General features: G+C 41.1%; 7 protein-coding genes across 7 annotated transcripts; 4 read left to right on the forward strand and 3 right to left on the reverse strand.

The window, feature by feature from the left end:
- Positions 1 to 273: 273 nt before the first annotated feature.
- C8Q69DRAFT_211995 (hypothetical protein) lies at positions 274 to 940 on the reverse strand. The gene has a single exon (XM_028626199.1). It carries the CDS (start codon positions 847 to 849, stop codon positions 415 to 417), a length of 435 nt encoding a protein of 144 aa, XP_028486638.1. The 5' UTR covers positions 850 to 940; the 3' UTR covers positions 274 to 414.
- Positions 941 to 2,521: 1,581 nt separating this feature from the next.
- C8Q69DRAFT_461991 (hypothetical protein) lies at positions 2,522 to 3,403 on the forward strand. The gene has a single exon (XM_028630287.1). The coding sequence runs from the start codon at positions 2,985 to 2,987 to the stop codon at positions 3,234 to 3,236; it is 252 nt and encodes an 83-aa protein (XP_028486639.1). The 5' UTR covers positions 2,522 to 2,984; the 3' UTR covers positions 3,237 to 3,403.
- A 70-nt stretch (positions 3,404 to 3,473) lies between these two features.
- On the forward strand, positions 3,474 to 4,358 carry C8Q69DRAFT_212008 (hypothetical protein). Its single transcript, XM_028626200.1, has one exon. It carries the CDS (start codon positions 3,710 to 3,712, stop codon positions 4,337 to 4,339), a length of 630 nt encoding a protein of 209 aa, XP_028486640.1. The 5' UTR covers positions 3,474 to 3,709; the 3' UTR covers positions 4,340 to 4,358.
- A 780-nt stretch (positions 4,359 to 5,138) lies between these two features.
- On the forward strand, positions 5,139 to 6,610 carry C8Q69DRAFT_212010 (peptidase M50B-like-domain-containing protein). Its single transcript, XM_028626201.1, has 4 exons — positions 5,139 to 5,738; positions 5,797 to 6,159; positions 6,218 to 6,262; positions 6,318 to 6,610. The coding sequence occupies exons 1-4, from the start codon at positions 5,493 to 5,495 to the stop codon at positions 6,525 to 6,527; spliced, it is 864 nt and encodes a 287-aa protein (XP_028486641.1). The 5' UTR covers positions 5,139 to 5,492; the 3' UTR covers positions 6,528 to 6,610.
- Positions 6,611 to 7,486: 876 nt separating this feature from the next.
- C8Q69DRAFT_415674 (putative histidine acid phosphatase) lies at positions 7,487 to 9,472 on the forward strand. The gene is made up of 8 exons (XM_028628348.1): positions 7,487 to 7,633; positions 7,690 to 7,823; positions 7,892 to 8,010; positions 8,079 to 8,186; positions 8,253 to 8,623; positions 8,733 to 8,965; positions 9,034 to 9,175; positions 9,242 to 9,472. The coding sequence occupies exons 1-8, from the start codon at positions 7,537 to 7,539 to the stop codon at positions 9,445 to 9,447; spliced, it is 1,410 nt and encodes a 469-aa protein (XP_028486642.1). The 5' UTR covers positions 7,487 to 7,536; the 3' UTR covers positions 9,448 to 9,472.
- Positions 9,135 to 11,840, reverse strand: C8Q69DRAFT_212062 (putative GABA permease). Its single transcript, XM_028626202.1, has 8 exons — positions 11,540 to 11,840; positions 11,341 to 11,486; positions 11,233 to 11,280; positions 11,019 to 11,166; positions 10,431 to 10,963; positions 10,279 to 10,365; positions 9,837 to 10,221; positions 9,135 to 9,779 (listed from the first exon to the last, which is right to left on the reverse strand). The coding sequence occupies exons 1-8, from the start codon at positions 11,640 to 11,642 to the stop codon at positions 9,586 to 9,588; spliced, it is 1,644 nt and encodes a 547-aa protein (XP_028486643.1). The 5' UTR covers positions 11,643 to 11,840; the 3' UTR covers positions 9,135 to 9,585.
- Positions 11,841 to 12,744: 904 nt separating this feature from the next.
- On the reverse strand, positions 12,745 to 13,759 carry C8Q69DRAFT_443403 (aquaporin; the record flags this gene model as incomplete). Its single annotated transcript, XM_028628907.1, has 3 exons — positions 12,745 to 13,085; positions 13,136 to 13,436; positions 13,484 to 13,759. 3 exons carry the CDS (start codon positions 13,757 to 13,759, stop codon positions 12,745 to 12,747), a joined length of 918 nt encoding a protein of 305 aa, XP_028486644.1.
- Between the last annotated feature and the right edge of the window lie 4,968 nt (positions 13,760 to 18,727).

Genomic DNA, 18,727 nt, shown 5'->3' on the forward strand with positions numbered 1-18,727 from the left:
ATCGAACTTGAGTCTCTAGAGAATATGCATGAGCACACTGCGGATGCAGTTTAAGGTGGTGCCCAGGACGAGAACTGCATCCAGATAAAACTGGAGCAAACCCTTGATGTCCTCGTCACTATCTTCATCATCTTTGTCCTTGTGAATTCATTTTCCGGGCAAAATCTTGATTCCGGAGTGTTTCGGACTAGTTACCAGGCTTCCTTGGCTTCAGGTTCCCTAATCTGTGCTTGCATATCTTCACGCGAGTATTTCGATATATAATCTGCAATCTTGTCAATATAAATGACCAAAATTTGCTTCGCGGCACCTCACAGTCGCACCAAGATATGGCTGTCCACCCCCACTACCGCCCTTCCCCCCCTCAGAACGGCGTTCAGGACGAACAGCCCCCCAAAACAGGCACCGTCATCTTCACAGTGGTATCTGACCACTTGAACTTGGAGTCTGACTCATAAAAGATATAAAATGGTAGAAAAGGTAAAAGTCACTAAAGAACCAGCCGCCATTTAATAAAAAGCCTTCGCGACCATCGTTAGCCACTGCGCGAACAGCCACAATTCGACTTTTGATGGTTATAGCTGCTGGTTTTTGGAGGAGATGCGTTGTTATCCACGCCACTATCTCCCCTACCTCTTGCATTATGAGCGCATTCCCCTCAGACGTACGTGTCCATCTTTTCACCTCGATAATCGCGCTAAGGAGTGTCTTTGCCCTGGTGCGAAGCTGCCCGTCAGTTATGGCGGTATAATCCTCTCTCTTATATTTTGCCGTGAAGTGCGCTGGCCGTATAGTCCATTGGGCGTCGAAATCAGGCGCCAGATGGGATAGCGATTGCAAGAGGAGCATGAGAGCTACGTTAACTATGGGTTATCGATAAGCTGTCTTAGGAATACCGTCCATAGCTTGCTCCTGAAGATTTCCCACAGCCCTTAAAGGACCCAGGCCAGTCAACATCTGATTCCGTCAGTGAGCCAATTGCAAGGTTTCTGCTGACGATGCGTAGATAATTCCTGAATTCGAAGGACTGCCTCATGACACAGTCCGCCTCATGCTGAGTATATCCAATCCCCTAATTGTGCCGATCCTGGAGCAGAACTGCTGGTTCTGTCGTCTGTCCTTAAATAAATATAAGAAATCTCTCATGGCAGATATTAAAATCTGGTATAAAATGTTTTCGGGGCATAGTTCATAACGAAAAGTATTGAGACCTGCCCTCTGCATGAGCTCGTGAAATTCCTCTATATAATTAGGTATAAAGAAGCTGTTGGGTCCTAAAAGGCACGAAAGCAACGGTATCACTTGAGCCTCCTAGCTAGAAGCTAGGTTGCTTGCTTGCTTGCTTTAGATCTGGGAGGTTGATCTCATATTTATCTCCTATGGCATACAAAGGATCTAGACCCTGCTAATCTAGTAGGTTCTATCCTATAACTAGGTTACCAAAGAACCTGCTGTAAACGGATATGACAGATGACTTGCACAGTTCTTTGTGCGTCGACAGAAGCCATCCATTTGTAAATCTTTGTTTTGTGTGGAAGCAACATGGCGAGAATCAGCTGGATGTTGGATATATACCTGATAGACGAGGGCAGTAACAGACGTGGAAGTTAATAGGTGAGGGTGACGAAACCGGCCTTGTACCCTCAAGGCTGGGAATTTTAACATTCAATTGTTCTCCTCACTCGGTGGGCGTCCCCGGACTTAGATGTTTCACAAATCTATGTGAATCAATATAATAGCTAGTCTCGGAAACTCCCTACCCACTAAACTCCTGATGGATTATTCACGCTTTTGTCTTGGCGAGCTCTAGCCAGAGAGATGAATATACTGAGTTGGCTAGAAAATTACAAGCCTCACAGATTTCTCCTGCGTAAAGCTGAAACTCTGTGTATATATCAATACAAGAAGACATCATTGATTGTGACAGAAAAGACACAGATGTCTCATTAACCATCTTTTCCCGTAAGTTCTAGAGTCCCAATCACTTTAGGAACGACATCCCCTTGTTTAGTTTCCCGAGTGGATTGGATTAAGAGTCGTTTCTGGCTTAGTGAATAGCTGGAACTTTAGATATGAAAAGCGGTCTCGTCGACTGTGATGGGTGGTAGTATAGCAATTGGGAACTACCCTCGAATAACCAATGAAGGGAACTGTATTTATGGTTTCCTTGATTCCTTGATATAGCGTAGATTCTACTGAAACGCTAGGATCCAACTTCTTCGTTAGGTCCGGAGTTAAACATGGAATCGACTGCTTCTCCTTGGATATTAGATTCAAGCAAGCAGCCCGCTATTCGCTGTTGATCAGTATAATTGTTCACTTCTGCGCGAGCTTTCTAAGATCGGACAGAATACAGCAATTCCCGGGATCTGCTCGGGTTGTCTACGAAAGACGGATTACCAGACAGCGGATTGATTTTTCAGTTAGAAGCCCACTGTATGTCTGATAGCATTCGATTGCTAATCATTTTTATTTTGGTTACAAGGGTTCAACGTGTAGTTGAAGCCAGTGCCAATAAACACCAAGCAAAGAGGATAAGATTAATACAATACTATGGTACTTCACGTGGCGCAGCACCAAGGTGTTCTATGGAACAACAGCGTGGCTTAGTAGTGACCACAGAATCCACGACAATCCTCTTCTTAACGTTAATCGAATCCTCTTGAATTATTATTGCCACTCAACAGTTGCTGCGCCACGGTTGCTATTATTGCGCCTCGACGGGAAAAGCATCGCCATTACCATGAAGTTAATGGGATGCGGATAGATCGGGAAAAGTAAGTACCGGAAACCGACCTCGGGAAAATTTGCGCTCACGTCCATTCAGAGTCTAGAAAAATCTATGATACACAGACGAGGACTCTAGACCGGCGTTGCTATTATTGGTTCTGCCATTCCATTATTAGCCAATCTAACTGGATGAATAACCTGTTTCCCCCGGCTTTTTCTGGAATAAGGCTGCCTGGCGTTGGCTGTGCACCAAGATGGAGAATAGACTAATGGTAGAATGTCGCCTCTGGAGAAACCGGACAAAACACAAACGGGGGTTCAGGACGCGCTTACTGGGCGCACTGCGTTTAATGTGGATGTCGATCTCATACGGAATATACCGAGGCTCAACAACTGTCAACGTCAGAGTAATAATAATAACTACTGTAGTTAGTAGTAAAATCGCTTGGCGTAGACTGCGCCTCGCAGGCCACGAAATACGGCAGGGCTCGGATGTGAAGCGCTAAGCATTATGGTATTACTGCATGAATCATGATGAACGATCGTTAAGGATGAAGGATCGTCGATTAGCCAAATCTTTGGGGGCTCGGTGGAGGCCTCGATGGCGGCCTCTGATTGCCAAAGTGTCAATTGGGGCTGCAAGGGACTGGATCAGTGTCGCACCGGGGCCAACGCAATGCCAAAATGGGCGTAGAAGTCAGCTTTAGATACGGACTTTCAGCTTAGCCCCTATTATTATTGATCCCCAACAGTTGGTAATGGAACCTGTCTATAAAAGGACCACTTTTTTTTTGGTAAACCATCGCTCAGCCAGGCAATATATAACAAGCGGGCAAGTGCTCTCGGGGGCAGTCAGACTATTCACATCCACAACATACAAACGCCCAGCAGTCTCAGGCCAACTTTGGAAAAACACCTTTAACTACCTCTTGTCACTCTACAACAAAGTCTTCCGACTCTACAACCCAACACAACAACAATGCAGCTCAAGCTGGTGACCGCATCCACCCTCCTTTTGGCCTCTTTGGCTCTGGCCGCACCTCAAGGGAACATTGTCCCAGATGTCGCCTCGATAGTCTCTGAAGCTACTGGCGCCGGCCAGACAGTCGCTGCTGATGCACAAGGAGCCGCCTCGGATGTCGTTTCTCACGCTACCTCCCTTGCAACTGCAGCTGCCACCTTTGGCCAGAACGTCGCTTCTTCCGCTGAGGCCGGGGCTACCTCGATCGCCAGTGCAGCTCAGAGCAGTGGCGAGAGTATTGCCTCTGCTGCCGAATCTAGGGCCACATCCATCGCCAGTGCAGCCCGGAGTGCTGGCACAGGCGAGGCTTCCTCTGCCCAGTCAGCCGCTTCGTCTATTGCCTCGAGTGCTGAGAGTGTTGGCTCTGCATATGCCAGCGGACGTACCACCTCGACAACATCGGACAGTGCTGCTACGACTACTGCTACGGGCTCGAATACCGCAGCAGCATCGAACAGTGCATCCTCCTCCAGCTCCAGCGGATCATCCTCTACCTCGTCCCACAACGGTGTTGCACGCCCTACCGCTGCTTTGGGTCTCAGTGCAGCTGGCGTCGCTGGTGTCCTGGGACTCGTCGCTGCTCTGTAAGGGACAGCAGTCGATATTCAAATATTGTTGACAAGTGTCAAGAACACACTCGCCTATACCTTGCACTTGCGCCTTCACTCTTTCTCCTGTATATATAGTGGGACTTGGGATAGTTATTTGATTGATACTGGCGTTCATAAAGGCAACACGGCTTACGATACATAAAAAACATTAAGTGACTACTTTCAATATCAGCTTTTACATCATTCTTTCTGTTCTTCTTTAAGGATAAGCCCATCTCAAATTGAAACTGTTCTATTGGATCATCACCATGCGATAATTCAGAGGCTCCAAACCACTTTCTGTAGTCTTCGGTGAAGAACCTAGTAATCATCATTTTATCTTTCTTATTCTTCATAAGCTTAACGCTGGTTATAGCCTGGTCTACTCGTGGCAAATGAATCGAAATAAAAATTAGCCTAGATGCTAGCAATTTATAAGTCATGTGAAGCTGTCACAGGGCCTATCATGCATATTGTGCAACGTTACTCGTAGACCGCCAGTTAAGCGACTGGAAGAAATTGCTTTGAAAACCTCATGATAATACCCGTGGTAGTTGGTCTGGTCCTGGAGTAGAGGATCCGGTGTAACTTCCTCGAGTCTATGGTTCTTCCGTATCGATTAATTTTATTTAGATTGTATCTAGATTGTTCTTTAAAAATTTGACTAAATGCAATGCTTGGACTCCACTGAACCATAGGGCAGATGAGATGGCGGCGTTGGTACACGTGGCTGGGCTGTTAATAGAATTTAATAATTAGTTTGTCGCGATGGCTGGGCTTAGCGAAGATCAGCCTAGTGGTTGCCGAAGCAGTAAGTAACAATAGGAACTTTAACTGTTGACATTCCCCAGCCTTTCGCTGTTATCGAGTTGGATCGATTTATCCAGCCAAGAACTCGATCACAGACTTATTAGCCGAGTGGGATTTTGTTCTTAATATCAGAGAGGACAAGCAGGAATTTTCTTTACGAGCTTTCTTATCAAATCTGTTCGGTTCAGCACCTTGTCGCAGACTGGTGAGACGCAGTTTGTTGATACGCCGGTACGCGTAAGCGCTGGTCTACTTTGCAAAAAGAAACGGAGGTATATGAGGATCATCGACCCTCTGTTTTCCATTCCCACGCTCTTCCAGTCACGCAACAAGATACAACGATGGCTCCCACGATCGCGTTGAAGGCAGCATTCCTCGACAGACGAGCGCTGCAGACAGCGAAGTTGGCCGTCGCGGCAGCAGGACCGGCCATCGCAAAGCGCTCCCATGAAAATCTGGTTCTGCGCCGTGGCCTAACCGTGGATCATACCCAGGCGATCACTCTTGGGATTATTGCAGTCTATGTGGTCGTGATCGCACTACTCTGGAACTTGCCATATATTCGCTGGTCGCTATGGCCTTTTAAGGTAAGTGCGGAAGAGCATACGATATCAGTTCTTGTGGCTAAGGAATCTGTTAATATAGATGCTCGTCATTGCGTTCCATGAATTCGGACATGCCATCACAGCCTGCTGCACGGGCGGCAAAGTCGAATCGGTCTCTCTAGATCCTCACGAGGGAGGAGTAACGCACATGCGAGGCGGAATCAGCGCCATTACTCTCCCAGCTGGCTATCTTGGGTCCTCGTTGATCGGTGCTTTGCTGATATTCTGCGGCTTCGACATCGTCGCCAGCAAAATCGCCAGCTTTGCCCTGGGTGTCTGTTTTCTCCTGACCCTCTGGTGGGCTCGAAGGGACTGGCTGACCATTATCACCATTACCCTGGCCATCGGATTGCTAGTGGCTTTTTGGTTCATCGATCATGCTGAGCCCCTCAGATTCGTAGTGGTGAGTCTTGCTTGCAGTCATTGGCCACTGTACACAGACTAACAGAAATACTCTGCAGCTCTTCATAGGCGTTATGTCAGCGCTTTACAGTGTCTGGGATATTGTAAGTCGCACTATAGCTGTCCCTTTCCATATAAGTACTAACGACGTGTTGCTAGTGTGATGATCTCATCTTACGGTCTGTTCCTAGCTCTGACGCCAGTGTTTTCGCAAAGAGATACGGTGGCTCTTCTCAATGCTGGGGCATTATCTGGTCATTCATAGCTCTCGCATTTATGGCTATTGCCATCGTTGCTGGGATCGCTGCATTCCCTGAATCCTTCAGCCAGCAAGAGTCCGACTCCGAACACTTTATCCCGACCCGTTGACGCTTGCAAGGTTATCCCTGACGAATTTCTTTTATTCTGGAGCATGATCATGATACCCGAACTTGTTCTACCGTTCTTCTTTCTCATGGGCTTCTTGGCGTACTCTTTTTATCATTTCCGACAATGGACTTCCTGCTTGTAGTTAAATAGGATGACGCAGTAGTCATGCTGGAGTATCAGTTGATCCACTTTGGCTTTTGGAATCTTACCTGTTCATTTCTCTACCAGCCATTATACTTACCAATCCACATCGATAGCATGTGCTCGAACATGATATCTCCCCACGGGTCGTCGTTCTTACTAGAGACTAGTTCATTTGTATTGCGCACTTAGGAGTGGGCTACTCTCCGCAAGGACCCTACCCTAATTAAGGTATACGGGAACGATGTCGCAAATGCTAGTAGTAATAGTGGGTCTGTTTAGCCCTAGAATGCTGCTTGAAGCTTTGTGATAGATACATCGGGAAGATACCGAAAACTCATAGAAAGAGCAGCTACCCACCGATAAAATGCGATCGATTCCGACCAGTACGTATTTTAGGCTATCGGACACTTAACCATCTCAGGATCTCGGGCGCGAATTAGCCTTGCTAGCGTCCAGGAACAAGGTTAAGCAAGCGCATCTTTCCGCCCGTTTTTTGACTCCGCTATTTGGAGAATATCAATGGCAGCTCCCACGTGGTGTATGTGCGCTCTGGCTGTGGTAGTTGACATTCTTAGTGATATGCAGTTCTTGAAGAGAACTACAATGTGGCGCATAGTAGCTGGCTCCATGGAAGACTCTGCTAGGTGATGATTCTTATAAGTAATTGATGTTCAACATGCGTACCACCGCAAGATTTGCTTGTTCTCAGGGTAGCGGCTTTGCGCCATTCAGGTTCGCCTCACTTATTTCCTTTCTGTATTGTCTCTGGAGGGTCCTATAGGACAGAATATTCAGTAATATTTATTTATATTTGGAAAACCCTTGCCGTTTGCACATAGACTCGATTGAACGACAGTCTTACATCATGAAAGCCTTCTGGATGCTGGGCCTCGGTTCAGCTGCGCCCACAGTAGCATTCGATGTGCTTCAACATCTCGGCGGAAATTCTCCCTGGTTTGCTAGTACGAACCGCTTCTATAGTCCTACCGCTTGTTCTAGCTGAATGTTGACCTCCCAGGTCCCAATGTCAATAACATATCCCCGCAGGTTCCAGATGGATGCACAGTCGATCAGGCTGTATACATCGTCCGTCATGGTAGTCGGTATCCTGATCCCAGTGCATATCAACAATGGCTCGCGCTATATGATAAGGTATGGTATTGTTATCCCTCTAATTTCCCAACCTCAGTTCAGAAATTAGACTAAGCGTTTCCTGGTAGATCCAATCCTCCCAGTATAACGCATCAGGGGCCCTGGCCTTCTTACCTGATTGGACTCCTGTTCTAAGACATCCCGATCAAGAGCTCTCCCAGGTGTCCATTACAGGCTACAAGGAGTTGTATGTTCTATACATATCGACTGATTGAAAGTAGGTAGATTGGCTTTTGCCCGTTAACTTCGAGATAGATATAACTTGGGCGCCGACCTACGCTTCCGCTATCCCACATTCTATACAGACAATACCCCTTACCTTCTCTGGGCTAATGATTACGAGAGAACCATTGATTCCGGCAGGTATAGACACATATCCCGCATCCATCTAGTTAGTTAGTCAGTTCCTAACCTCCCAAACCAAACCAGACTCTTCGCCCGCGGCTACCTCGGCCCCAACTCCAGCTACGGCGACATCTACGTCGTGAACGCAGACACCGCTTCAGCCATAGGCAACTCCCTAGCTACATCGGACTTGTGTCCGAATTTCCAAGATTCAAGTGGCGGAGCATACGCCTCGACCTGGGATAGCATCTACCTACCGCCGATCACAAAAAGGCTCAATAATCTCTTAAATGGGAACCTGACTTTTTCAGATTCAGATGTTTCCAACTTTCCTTATTTATGCGGATTCGAAAGCCAAATCACAGGCTCGAAGAGTCCGTGGTGTGATGTTTTGGAAAATGAAGAGATTTTGCAATATGAATATCGTCAGGATTTGAGATATTATTATGGTACAGGTAAGATAGACCTTATAATTTGATTTACTATTGTCCGACATATGCATGGGTGTGTGTATGTGTTGTGTTTATATATATCAACATTGAAATTCACAATCCCTTCCCATAGGTCCCGGCGCAGAAAAGAACATGACTGTCATGATGCCCGTTCTCCAAGGCGTGGTGGATTTATTACAGAAAGGCCTGAATGCCACAACGGTGTCCGGCGATAATAGCACGATTACATTACCCCAGCTCATCGTGGCTTTCACACATGATAATCAAATCAATGAATTGGCGTCGATTCTGGGAGTTTTCGATCACCAGGTGCCGTTGTCTTGGACGGGGGTTGATTGGGATCGGGTACGTACCTAATTTATTAAAATGGGGTACGATTTGTTTCGAGCTGATTGAAATGTGTATATGAATAGATATATAGGAGCAGTAATATAACTCCGATGCGAGGAACGATTGCCTTTGAGCGTTTGCAGTGCGCTGTGGCATCTACGGGTTCTTATGAACAGACCGGGAAGCAGGTAACTCTTCGCATTCTACTGAATGATGCTGTGTATCGTAAGGACCACTTCATTTACCTTTCTCTGTTATGAATATTCATTAGCTAACAAGACACTTATCAAGCGCTTCCATTCTGCCATTCCGGGCCCGGGTCCAGCTGTCCATTGGGAGATTACGTAGAGTATGTAACCAAGAAACGGAAGGAGTACGGGTCGTTTGCTTCCATTTGTGGGTTACCGGAGACGAGTGTCACGACTGCTCAGGTGGATGGGGCTGTTAGTTTCTTTACGGATCTAACACTTCCGTTTTTGAGCGTTGTGAAGCCATAGTAAGAGGCGATTGCGTCAAGGTATGGATGTGATTTTTGTTATATATAGACAGGATTCAATGACTGTTTGTTGGTGACAATGCTGCAGTGTAAATTTAAATCGAGATATAAATATAATCGCACTAGTCAGTCACAAGGCCTATTTCACTGCAACATGCTCTGGCTGAGTATTCCCATCATTAGATCCATTCGAGACCTCCTGATCACTCTCAGATTCAGACCCGACCGTCATCTTGGGACCTGTGAACCATTTCCGCGCGGAGAGAACATAATACAATAGCGCACCTAGCCAAATTGCGCAGTTGATGACAACGGTATAGTTCATATCGTCCGCTGTATTGAGAGTTAGAATTAGCTGAAAATAGGGCATTATAGGAAAGGAACACTTACGACTTGGATTAGGTCCCGTAGTGGGGAACATGCACAGAATAATTACAAAAAGCAGGTAAACGATAGCTGTGATAGCGATAGGCTTGCTCATCCAGCCAGTATAGAAGGCGCCGGGACGGAACTTCTCCTGACCCCAGAAGAGACGGCAGAAGATGGGCGTTCCCCATGCGACATCATTACCGGCAACAGCGAGCGAGAAGAGAGCATTAGAGGCGGCCTCGTCAATCAAGCAGAGAAGTCCAATGATGACGGCAGCTGCGACGACGCCCCAGATCATACGAACGGGCTGGAAGCGGATGCGTTTGCTGACATGTCGGAAAAAGCTGGAGAATGGGAGTGCGCCGTCGCGGGAGAAAGCCCAACTTTGTCGAGAAGCAGCGATGACCTGTGTTTGAAATTAGTATGAGATTCGGAGGGATCAGAACGAGGCAAATGTACATACCAAACTCAAGCCCATGAAAAACTGAACGATCGTCAGGACGGACATGAATCCAAGAGCGCCTTTCTTCCCGAGGGCATCATAATATATCTAGTTGGATATTATTAGATTATATTCTAATAGAAAGTAGTTGCTCATTAGCAATCAAAGCTCACCTGCGCCATAGGCTGTCCAAAGCTAGTATTGAGGACAGCAGTCAAGTCCTTGTCGATAACGGCCGCAATGATGCAGAGACAGAGGAATCCAAGAGCCCAGCACGATCCTATTGACCACAAAATACCGAGTGGCACAGCACGGGCAGCGTGTGTCGCCTCCTCGCTCATGTGCACGCAAGAATCAAAAGCGCCAATGGTCCAAATTGGCGACAGCCAAGCCAGCATGAATGCCCAGCCAGACGGCCAAGTGGTGAGGTTTTCGACATGACCGAAAACATAGCCACCAGAATTTACCGGCCCATTGTTGTGAGCCTTCCCAATGGGAAGCGCAATGACTGTAGCCAACACAAGTCCGACATTGGCATAGATGCAAGCAGACTGGATCTTGGGCATAATGCGACCGAAGAACGTTGCGAGAAACCCGTGGCAGATCACACAAGCAACGTATGTGCCGTATACGACAGGGCGAGAAGCTGACCATTCACCATCGCGGGTAATGGAGATGAGCGAAAGCAACATGAGAGCGAAACCATCTGCCCACAATTTAGTAACAGTATATGGCAGGCGGCTAACTCAATCACCACGTACAATCGATCGAACAGATGCCTCCTATCAATCCGAGGGTATTACTGTAACCGACGAGGAAACTCAATGGCTTCTTGTATTTGTCTGCGGCAAAATAATGGGTCCACCAATATAGGCCTCCAGCCGTGGGCATTGCAGATGCGAGATCAGCCTAGAGGTACTCGCTCGTTAGAGCTGTCTCTGAGCAGAAAAATGCAGATATTCCAAGGCGACGTACCATTGCGAGACCGACTGTAAAGATGAAGAAGCTTGCGATAAACCATCCCTGTCGTACCTCCAATCAGCAACTCCATCTCACTGTACATGAACGCCTCATTAGACATACCCAGACCATTCCCACGGGACCCGCAGGGATCGAAAAGGATAGTGTCGACGCGATCGAGGGCAACAGTCCCATTATACTGAATGCGATGGCAAAGACCTGCACCGTCGAATAATGCCTCCGTAGTTCTTGTTTGTATCCCATCGCAGCTGCTCAAGTTAGCCAGTAATTCCATACCGTCATTATTGAGTGCTCTCCATACCCAGTAGCTCTGCATCCGCCGGATCAGAGACGATCGTCCCCTCCTGAACGGCCGTGGCCGCAGATGGCCTGCGTTTGGGCTTGTCACTTAATTTCTCGTCCATGGCGACGGGTGATTGACAGCAGTATAACGATTTGAAAAAGAGTCAGCAAGAAACAAAACCCACTGTCGACGCATGCCGAAATGGGCACAGGGCGGATTTGTACGCCCTACATAGCTGGCGATGGCCAACGAGCGAGCTTACCGGCCCACGCACCACTAAGATATTCGCAGTTGACTGATAATACGAAAGAGGAGAAAGATAAGGCCATGACACGCTAGGGCTACATGATCCCCGCAAACTGTAGATACAAGCCGTGGAGGCAGCAGTTAGAGCGAAACTAGAGATACCACCGCTAAAGCGCATTGGCCTCCCTTTCGCTTGAAGCCGGAATGCCTGGATGATCATGGTATTTCCAGTGGGTCATTTACTTATCAACTCGTGGTTGTTGCAGCTTAGCTCATGGAAACGCAAGATAGTCATGCATCGCAATGGACTTGTCACGCTGTCTTGATATTCTGGAAGGGTCTTGATAAGACACGATAAGAATAACAACCGCGTAACTGTTCATAGTTAGCTAGCTACTCCGTACTCAATTTAGTATTATTCACGCCACATCATTGTCCGCGTGTGGCGTCAAAGGGTCTCGCAATCCCGGCTGCAACTTGTTCGTGTTGGGCAACTTCACGCGTTAACTATCGAACCTATCTCAGCATGGGTGTCATTGCATAGGTTATCTAGGCTCTTTATCGAGGATGTCCACGACAAAATGGACTCCAATAGGGTCACGTACGTTTTAGTGCTACCGCTTCTGAAACAGCCTGCAAGTCTTCTCGATCGTCGCATTCTCCGATAGGTGCATGAGCGCTAAATACTACTTACGCTTGGGCCTCAGTATACAGTTATGACCCCTCTACTTCTTCCTTTCAGATCGAAATCAAGACGCTTGTATTTTCGTGGCTGTCTACTATGAACAGTTGTGAATTATAATCAGACAATTCTCCTACCGTCTGTGATATCCTTCCCTCATAGCTTACTCTCCTCTCGTCCACGGCATCAAAGCGACATTGCTATGCTGTTGCTGTCGCAATTAAGCTCTGATAGTATGGACCAAAGCCTGATCCATATCCACCCTCAGTGCACATAACTGTTTTCCTGCCGGATGCTAAACTACAGATCTTGATTGAGGGGAACCCGGCGGCAATTCATGCTCAGGAGTGACTGTATCATCCGATAGACCTCTCGTATGTCCCTTCCTTCCTTGAGGGGATATCGCCCGGTCTAGGTTTCCTGACTGTAGCTGGGCCTCCAGTTCATTGTAATCCTGACCAGGGTTACAGGTCTGGTAGCGCAATTGCTTCAGCAGAGCGAAAAATCCGGATGCCAGCAGTGAGCCAAGCAGAGGACCAACCCAGTAGATCCAATGGTATCCGGGAAACTGCCTGTTTATCACATCTGGTCCGAGAGACCTCGCAGGGTTGAGGGAACCACCAGTGTAGTAGATTCCTAATCCGTCAGAACAGCCCATGGCAGAGACAAGAAGACGTGAGACATACCAATCATCTCGGTGACGAAGAAGGTCAGGCCAATTCCTACTGGGGCCAGGAACGTGGACTTGTGCTTCACGGCAGCTAGCATAATGATAACGAAGACAAGCTGCGCCGTCAAGAACACTTCGATAAACAAGCCTTGGGATATAGATGCACCTCCACCCAACCTGGTCCCGACATTGAGGGCGCCTGGAAAAAGTGCTGACACCACTCCAGCTGCCGCGATTCCACCCACAAGTTGGGAAGCAAAGACTAATACACTCCGGACAGCGGGAAGTCCTCCAACGAGGAAAAGAGCAAGCGTGACCTATCATTCGTTAGCTAGTTCTTCAATGCTACCAATGTCATCAATACCGAAGGATTGAACAGGCCTCCTGTGACCCTGTAAAACGCCCACACATTGACTGTCAATGAGAATCCAAAACTGAGGGATGCATAGAGAAGGTTGGACGTATTCGGATTGGCGCCATCAGGGGGTTTTGGCGTATTAGAGATCTGCGTCCCAGCAAAGGAAAAGAACAAAAACAGAAAGGTTCCCACGAATTCCCCAATAACGGCGATGATGTTGTTCCGCGTACTGTCGGGGAGATTCAGCATGGGGAGCTGACTTCTATGAGTGGAGAGTGACATGGTGCTCCCTGAGCGATTTTTCGAAAGGAATGTCATCTCGAAATTGCTCCAATGGAGATACTGCTAATGGGAACCGAAAACTGATATGAAGAAAAATGTCGCTTTCCTCTGCTTGACTCCAATGTCAGGTGAAGAAAACTCCTTCGAAGCACCTATATAGTCCGGCATATTGGTGGCTCTTCCAACGAGACAAAAATCTCAAGACGTCACGACCCTACAAGACTAGTTGAGGTCCAATGTACTGTACCTACAGGACAAGCAGAGATCATGCACGTAGCCCTGGTCAATCCCCCGCAAAATTGCTCTACTATGTCACTGGGATATTACTGAATGCTGGGTGTATGTCTCGGAACGTCCGTTTCTAGAGTTGACTCCAGATTCCATGTGCAAAGAAACAGAATTGATAGGTCGAGGGTTACCTTGGATATAAGTTAGGACCGTTCTCGACTCGAGTCGTTCAAACGCCACAGGCATGGGTTGGAGATATGTCGCATCCCCGATGATGTTCATGATGCCGTGTTGGCCCATGGTTCAAAGGCGTTTTTCTTCAGCCATAACCAGGAGCTCCTGCGGAGACATACTGGTATCTCTGCCTTATACTTCTTCCACTTCTATCGTGGTATGTAAAACTCTAACCGTCTAATCCTTACCAGTTCATGATCCAACCTCGCAAGTGTGCCCGGAAGCGGTGATATATTCCTCTCTGAAGGTCGAAAGAATAAACCATATAGCTGGTACTCAGTAAGCCACAGACTGCGTCGATTAACCATTCGAGCAGTCTACCGAAGAAATATTGCCGGAATAGCACTGCGTTCCATGGATGATGACCATCCAGTGGCAGCATGGACGAGTCATGGTTAGCATTGCAGTCACCAGTCCAAAAAGAGTCCGTATGGTTCAAACACACGAAGATAACATATTCCTGCGACATTCAAAGGCAGTGACATATAAGACACAGGACTATGGTGAGATGTTCTTCTTCTTAAGATGGATCAAAAGCGATTGTGGTCTTTTCTTATGTCATCTAGCTTAGTCATTCTCTACTATATAGCCTTAGGCACAGATATCTCTTAGTAATTAACTTTTTTCTTCTGAATAATATCTAGTAGTATATCTAAATATCTAGATTAGGTAATAATAAGGGGATTATATAAGCCTAGAAGGCTATAGCCTAAATAGGCTAATATTATTATATTATAATATTAATAATTATAATAATTATTATATTACTATATATAAAAAAGCTTAAAATATAATATTAAATATAAAAGATACTATTTATTTAATAATATAGCAGTTAGCTATAATAATAATAATATAATAATATATATAATATTAAGAAAACTTAAATTTAGATAATAATAACTTAAACTTTATCTTATAACTTTTTATTTATACTAAATTAAGTAAATATAAAATATTTCTAAACCTAATCTTACTGCTATACTTAGGAAAAAAAAAACAAAGATAAAGAATTATATTAAAATTTAATTTATAATAATATATTAGCTATAAAGGGTAAATAATAGAATATAAATATACCTTTATTATAAAAAAAACTAAGATAAATATTTAATAATTACTTTAATAATTAAAATCTTAAATAACTATAATAACTATAATAGAAGACTTAGTTAATTATATTAGCTATATAGACCTAAATAAAAATAACTAATTAATATTAGGTATTAAAATATTTAATTTAAGATAACCTCTTTTAACTTTAGAATAAGCTATAAATATTATAATACTAAACTTATTATAACTAAATCTTAATTTATTAAGTCTCTTAGCTTAAATTACTAATAATATTATTAATATTATTTAGGTATAAATAATATAAATAATAGGCCTTAATAATAGACTTAGATTTAAGCTTAAAACCCCTTTTTTATATAAGAGTAAATATAATATAGAACTTTTAAAAGTTTAAAAGTTTAAAATTTATAATTATATTTAATAATATAATACTAAAGACTAGTTTAAGAATTAATAAGAAATTATATAATATTATATTAAATTTTTAAGAGGTAATATAAGATTAATATAAGAAACTTAATCTAATAATATTAAGATAAGAAGAGCTATAGAGTTTAATATCTTAGATAATTAGTTATAGTAGATCTTAATATTATATAAAAATATTAATTAAAAAGTATATAACTATAATAAATATTATTAATTAATATAAATATATTTTATTATAAAATATACTATTAAATTACTTATATTATAATAATAATTTAACTCTCTTCTATTAAATTATAAACTTAAGGAATACTTTATTTAAAGATTAAAAACCTATATTTATAATTATATAGAAGAAAATCTAGACTATAATAACCTTAATTATATAGATTATATTATAATAGCTAATAGATTTAATCAGTAATATATAGCTATATATATATATAATACCCGCTAATACTTAAAGTAATAATCTTAATAATTATATACTATAAGCGGTAAATAAAAGTTATTAATAATTAAGCTAATACTAGATTAATTATAATAATAAGTATAGTTATAATACTTATCTTATTCTTTTAAAATAATATTACTAAAAAATACTCTATAAAAGAATATTTTAGAATAGACTAACTATTATTAGAAGAATTACCTTTATTTCTAATATAATTATATAAGATATTAAACTTATAATTATAATAAAAAAAGATATTTCTTTAATTAAAATTATTAACTAAGATAATAATTATCTTATATAATAAAGTTAATATTTTATTTTTTAAACCTATATTATTATAGTTATAATAACTTAAAAAATAGTTAATATTAATCTTATAATTACTCTAATAGTAAGATTAAATTTCTTAGTCTAATACTGCCTCGCTATCGCGTTTTCTTTAATATACTAAATAAAAACCGCTAATATATTATAGCTATTTTATAACTATTTAAATAAGACTAATTTTATATAGAAAATTCTAGACAATATATTATAATAATTAAAGCCTATAAAATTAATAAATAATAAAGCTATCTAGATAAATATCTCTACTTACTCTTAGGAAAAGTTATAAAAACTATAGGGGGTAAGTTTCTATTTAAAACTTAATGTTATAGATATAGGCCTGCTCTAGCTATACCGCCCGCATAGCGAGGCAGTACTATATCGCCTTTAATATACTTAGTAGTAATATCTCCTAGTTAGAAGAATTAACCTTTTTATATCTTTATTTTACTATAGCTATACTATTATAAATAGTAGTATATTTTAATTAATTAGAGTATTCTTTATTATCTTTATTTTAAGCTTTAAGACTTTAAGATTATTAGACTTTAATTAACTAAGCCTATTATCTCGCATAGAGTACTATATAAATAATAAAGACTACTCTAATATTACTATAGTACTATAAGTCTATATTTAATCTTACTCTCTCTATTTAATAATATTTACCTATAATTTTACTATAAGCTATCTCTATAGCCTTTTAGCTTATTATATTTTAATAGAATTAATCTAGTTTTAAAGACTAGTTTCTTTAATCTATTCTATTTCTTATTAATTTTATTATTTTATTTTATTTAGCTCTATAGAGTCTAATCTTAACTGCTAATTATCTTAGTATTACTATAATTATATTAAGGGGCAGTATTACTCTATATATAAGATCTTTTACCTTCCCCGCTAACTAAATAATTAACTAAAGCACTTTAAACTAAGCTATAAGCAGCTTTTATAGAGTAATAAAGGCATTAGCTAATAACTCTATTTTCTTATTCTAATAATAGGAATAAAAGGTATTCTTAAAAAAAGAAGTAATATAAAAATTAATTAATTTATTAAGCTATAGCTACTTTAAGATATTATTATTATATTTAATATAAGTAAGAGTCTCCTTTAACCTTTAAGGAAATACCTTAGCATTCTTAAACTAAGAATATTTTATACCTAAATATCTTATAAATATCTCTAATATTTTCTTAGACTTTTCTAAGATATAGTTAAGATTACTATATATAGGAATTAACTTTTACCCTTTAATTTTTAATATAGGTTAATTGCCTTTAAGTAATAAGACTAATCTAAGTAATAATATTATAATTAATTAATAATAGGATAAAGAAATAAGTAGTATAAAAGATAAAAGACTTATATATAATATAATATTACTATTAGTTAAAGGTAGAGATATAAATAATAATATTAAGGCTAGACTATTAATTAATATTAACTTATCTAATATTAATACTAATATATTTATTATAGAAATAATAAGGGCGATAATTAAGTTTAATAAGATAATATAAAGACTCTTTTAGCAGCTTAATAAATAAAGAGAGCTATAATTAAATAAAAATTACGCTAACTTAAATAATAATATTATAAGTAATATTATAGCTATATTAATAAATATATATTTAAATAGCGTATTATTATAGAAGTAAGAGGAACTTAAGTTCTTTTAACTAAACCTTAAGAATTATAAATATATTAGCTTAGGGCTAATTATTACTATAGATAGTTAAATATTTTATAAGAATATTTATCTATTTATAGAGTATATTTAAGATCTTATATTAATTAAGGGTAAAGAATAGATCTGGCTAAGGCTTTATATATTTTTTAAGGGATAAGCATTTTAATAATATATAGCGGAGCTCTTTAATTTTAAATAAAATAGCCTATAAGTACGCCTTATAAAAGAGGTATAGATTTTACTATTAATAAAGTATTTTAAAATTAATACTAGTATAACTATATAGACTAGAAAGAATATTATACTTAATAATTAATATTAAGAATAGGGTTATATTATAGAGCTTTATATAAATAGTTATCTAGCTGCATAAAGTAATAAGCCTAAATATAATATATATATAGCTCTACTTAGCTTAGATAAAATTTTCTCTATATATATAAAAGGATCTTATTTACCCTAATAAGAATATATTACTAATACAGTTTATAGAATTAATAAATAAGGCCTATATAATATAATA

This window comes from Paecilomyces variotii (genome assembly GCF_004022145.1).
Source record: "Paecilomyces variotii strain CBS 101075 chromosome Unknown C8Q69scaffold_3, whole genome shotgun sequence".
In the NCBI taxonomy this organism is placed as follows: Eukaryota; Fungi; Ascomycota; class Eurotiomycetes; order Eurotiales; family Thermoascaceae; genus Paecilomyces; species Paecilomyces variotii.

Bases quoted from the DNA above. Each gene is read 5' to 3' on its own strand.
- C8Q69DRAFT_212010 (XM_028626201.1), top strand. From the start codon at position 5,493: ATGGCTCCCACGATCGCGTTGAAGGCAGCATTCCTCGACAGACGAGCG. The intron at 6,160-6,217 runs GTGAGTCTTGCT...AATACTCTGCAG, and splicing joins AGCCCCTCAGATTCGTAGTG to CTCTTCATAGGCGTTATGTC. The intron at 6,263-6,317 runs GTAAGTCGCACT...ACGTGTTGCTAG, and splicing joins TTTACAGTGTCTGGGATATT to TGTGATGATCTCATCTTACG.
- C8Q69DRAFT_415674 (XM_028628348.1), top strand. From the start codon at position 7,537: ATGAAAGCCTTCTGGATGCTGGGCCTCGGTTCAGCTGCGCCCACAGTA. The intron at 8,966-9,033 runs GTACGTACCTAA...GTATATGAATAG, and splicing joins CGGGGGTTGATTGGGATCGG to ATATATAGGAGCAGTAATAT. The intron at 9,176-9,241 runs GTAAGGACCACT...ACACTTATCAAG, and splicing joins ACTGAATGATGCTGTGTATC to CGCTTCCATTCTGCCATTCC.
- C8Q69DRAFT_211995 (XM_028626199.1), bottom strand. From the start codon at position 849: ATGCTCCTCTTGCAATCGCTATCCCATCTGGCGCCTGATTTCGACGCC.
- C8Q69DRAFT_461991 (XM_028630287.1), top strand. From the start codon at position 2,985: ATGGAGAATAGACTAATGGTAGAATGTCGCCTCTGGAGAAACCGGACA.
- C8Q69DRAFT_212008 (XM_028626200.1), top strand. From the start codon at position 3,710: ATGCAGCTCAAGCTGGTGACCGCATCCACCCTCCTTTTGGCCTCTTTG.
- C8Q69DRAFT_212062 (XM_028626202.1), bottom strand. From the start codon at position 11,642: ATGGACGAGAAATTAAGTGACAAGCCCAAACGCAGGCCATCTGCGGCC. The intron at 11,487-11,539 runs GTATGGAGAGCA...TAACTTGAGCAG, and splicing joins GGCGGATGCAGAGCTACTGG to CTGCGATGGGATACAAACAA. The intron at 9,780-9,836 runs GTAAGTGTTCCT...CTCTCAATACAG, and splicing joins TACGGGACCTAATCCAAGTC to CGGACGATATGAACTATACC.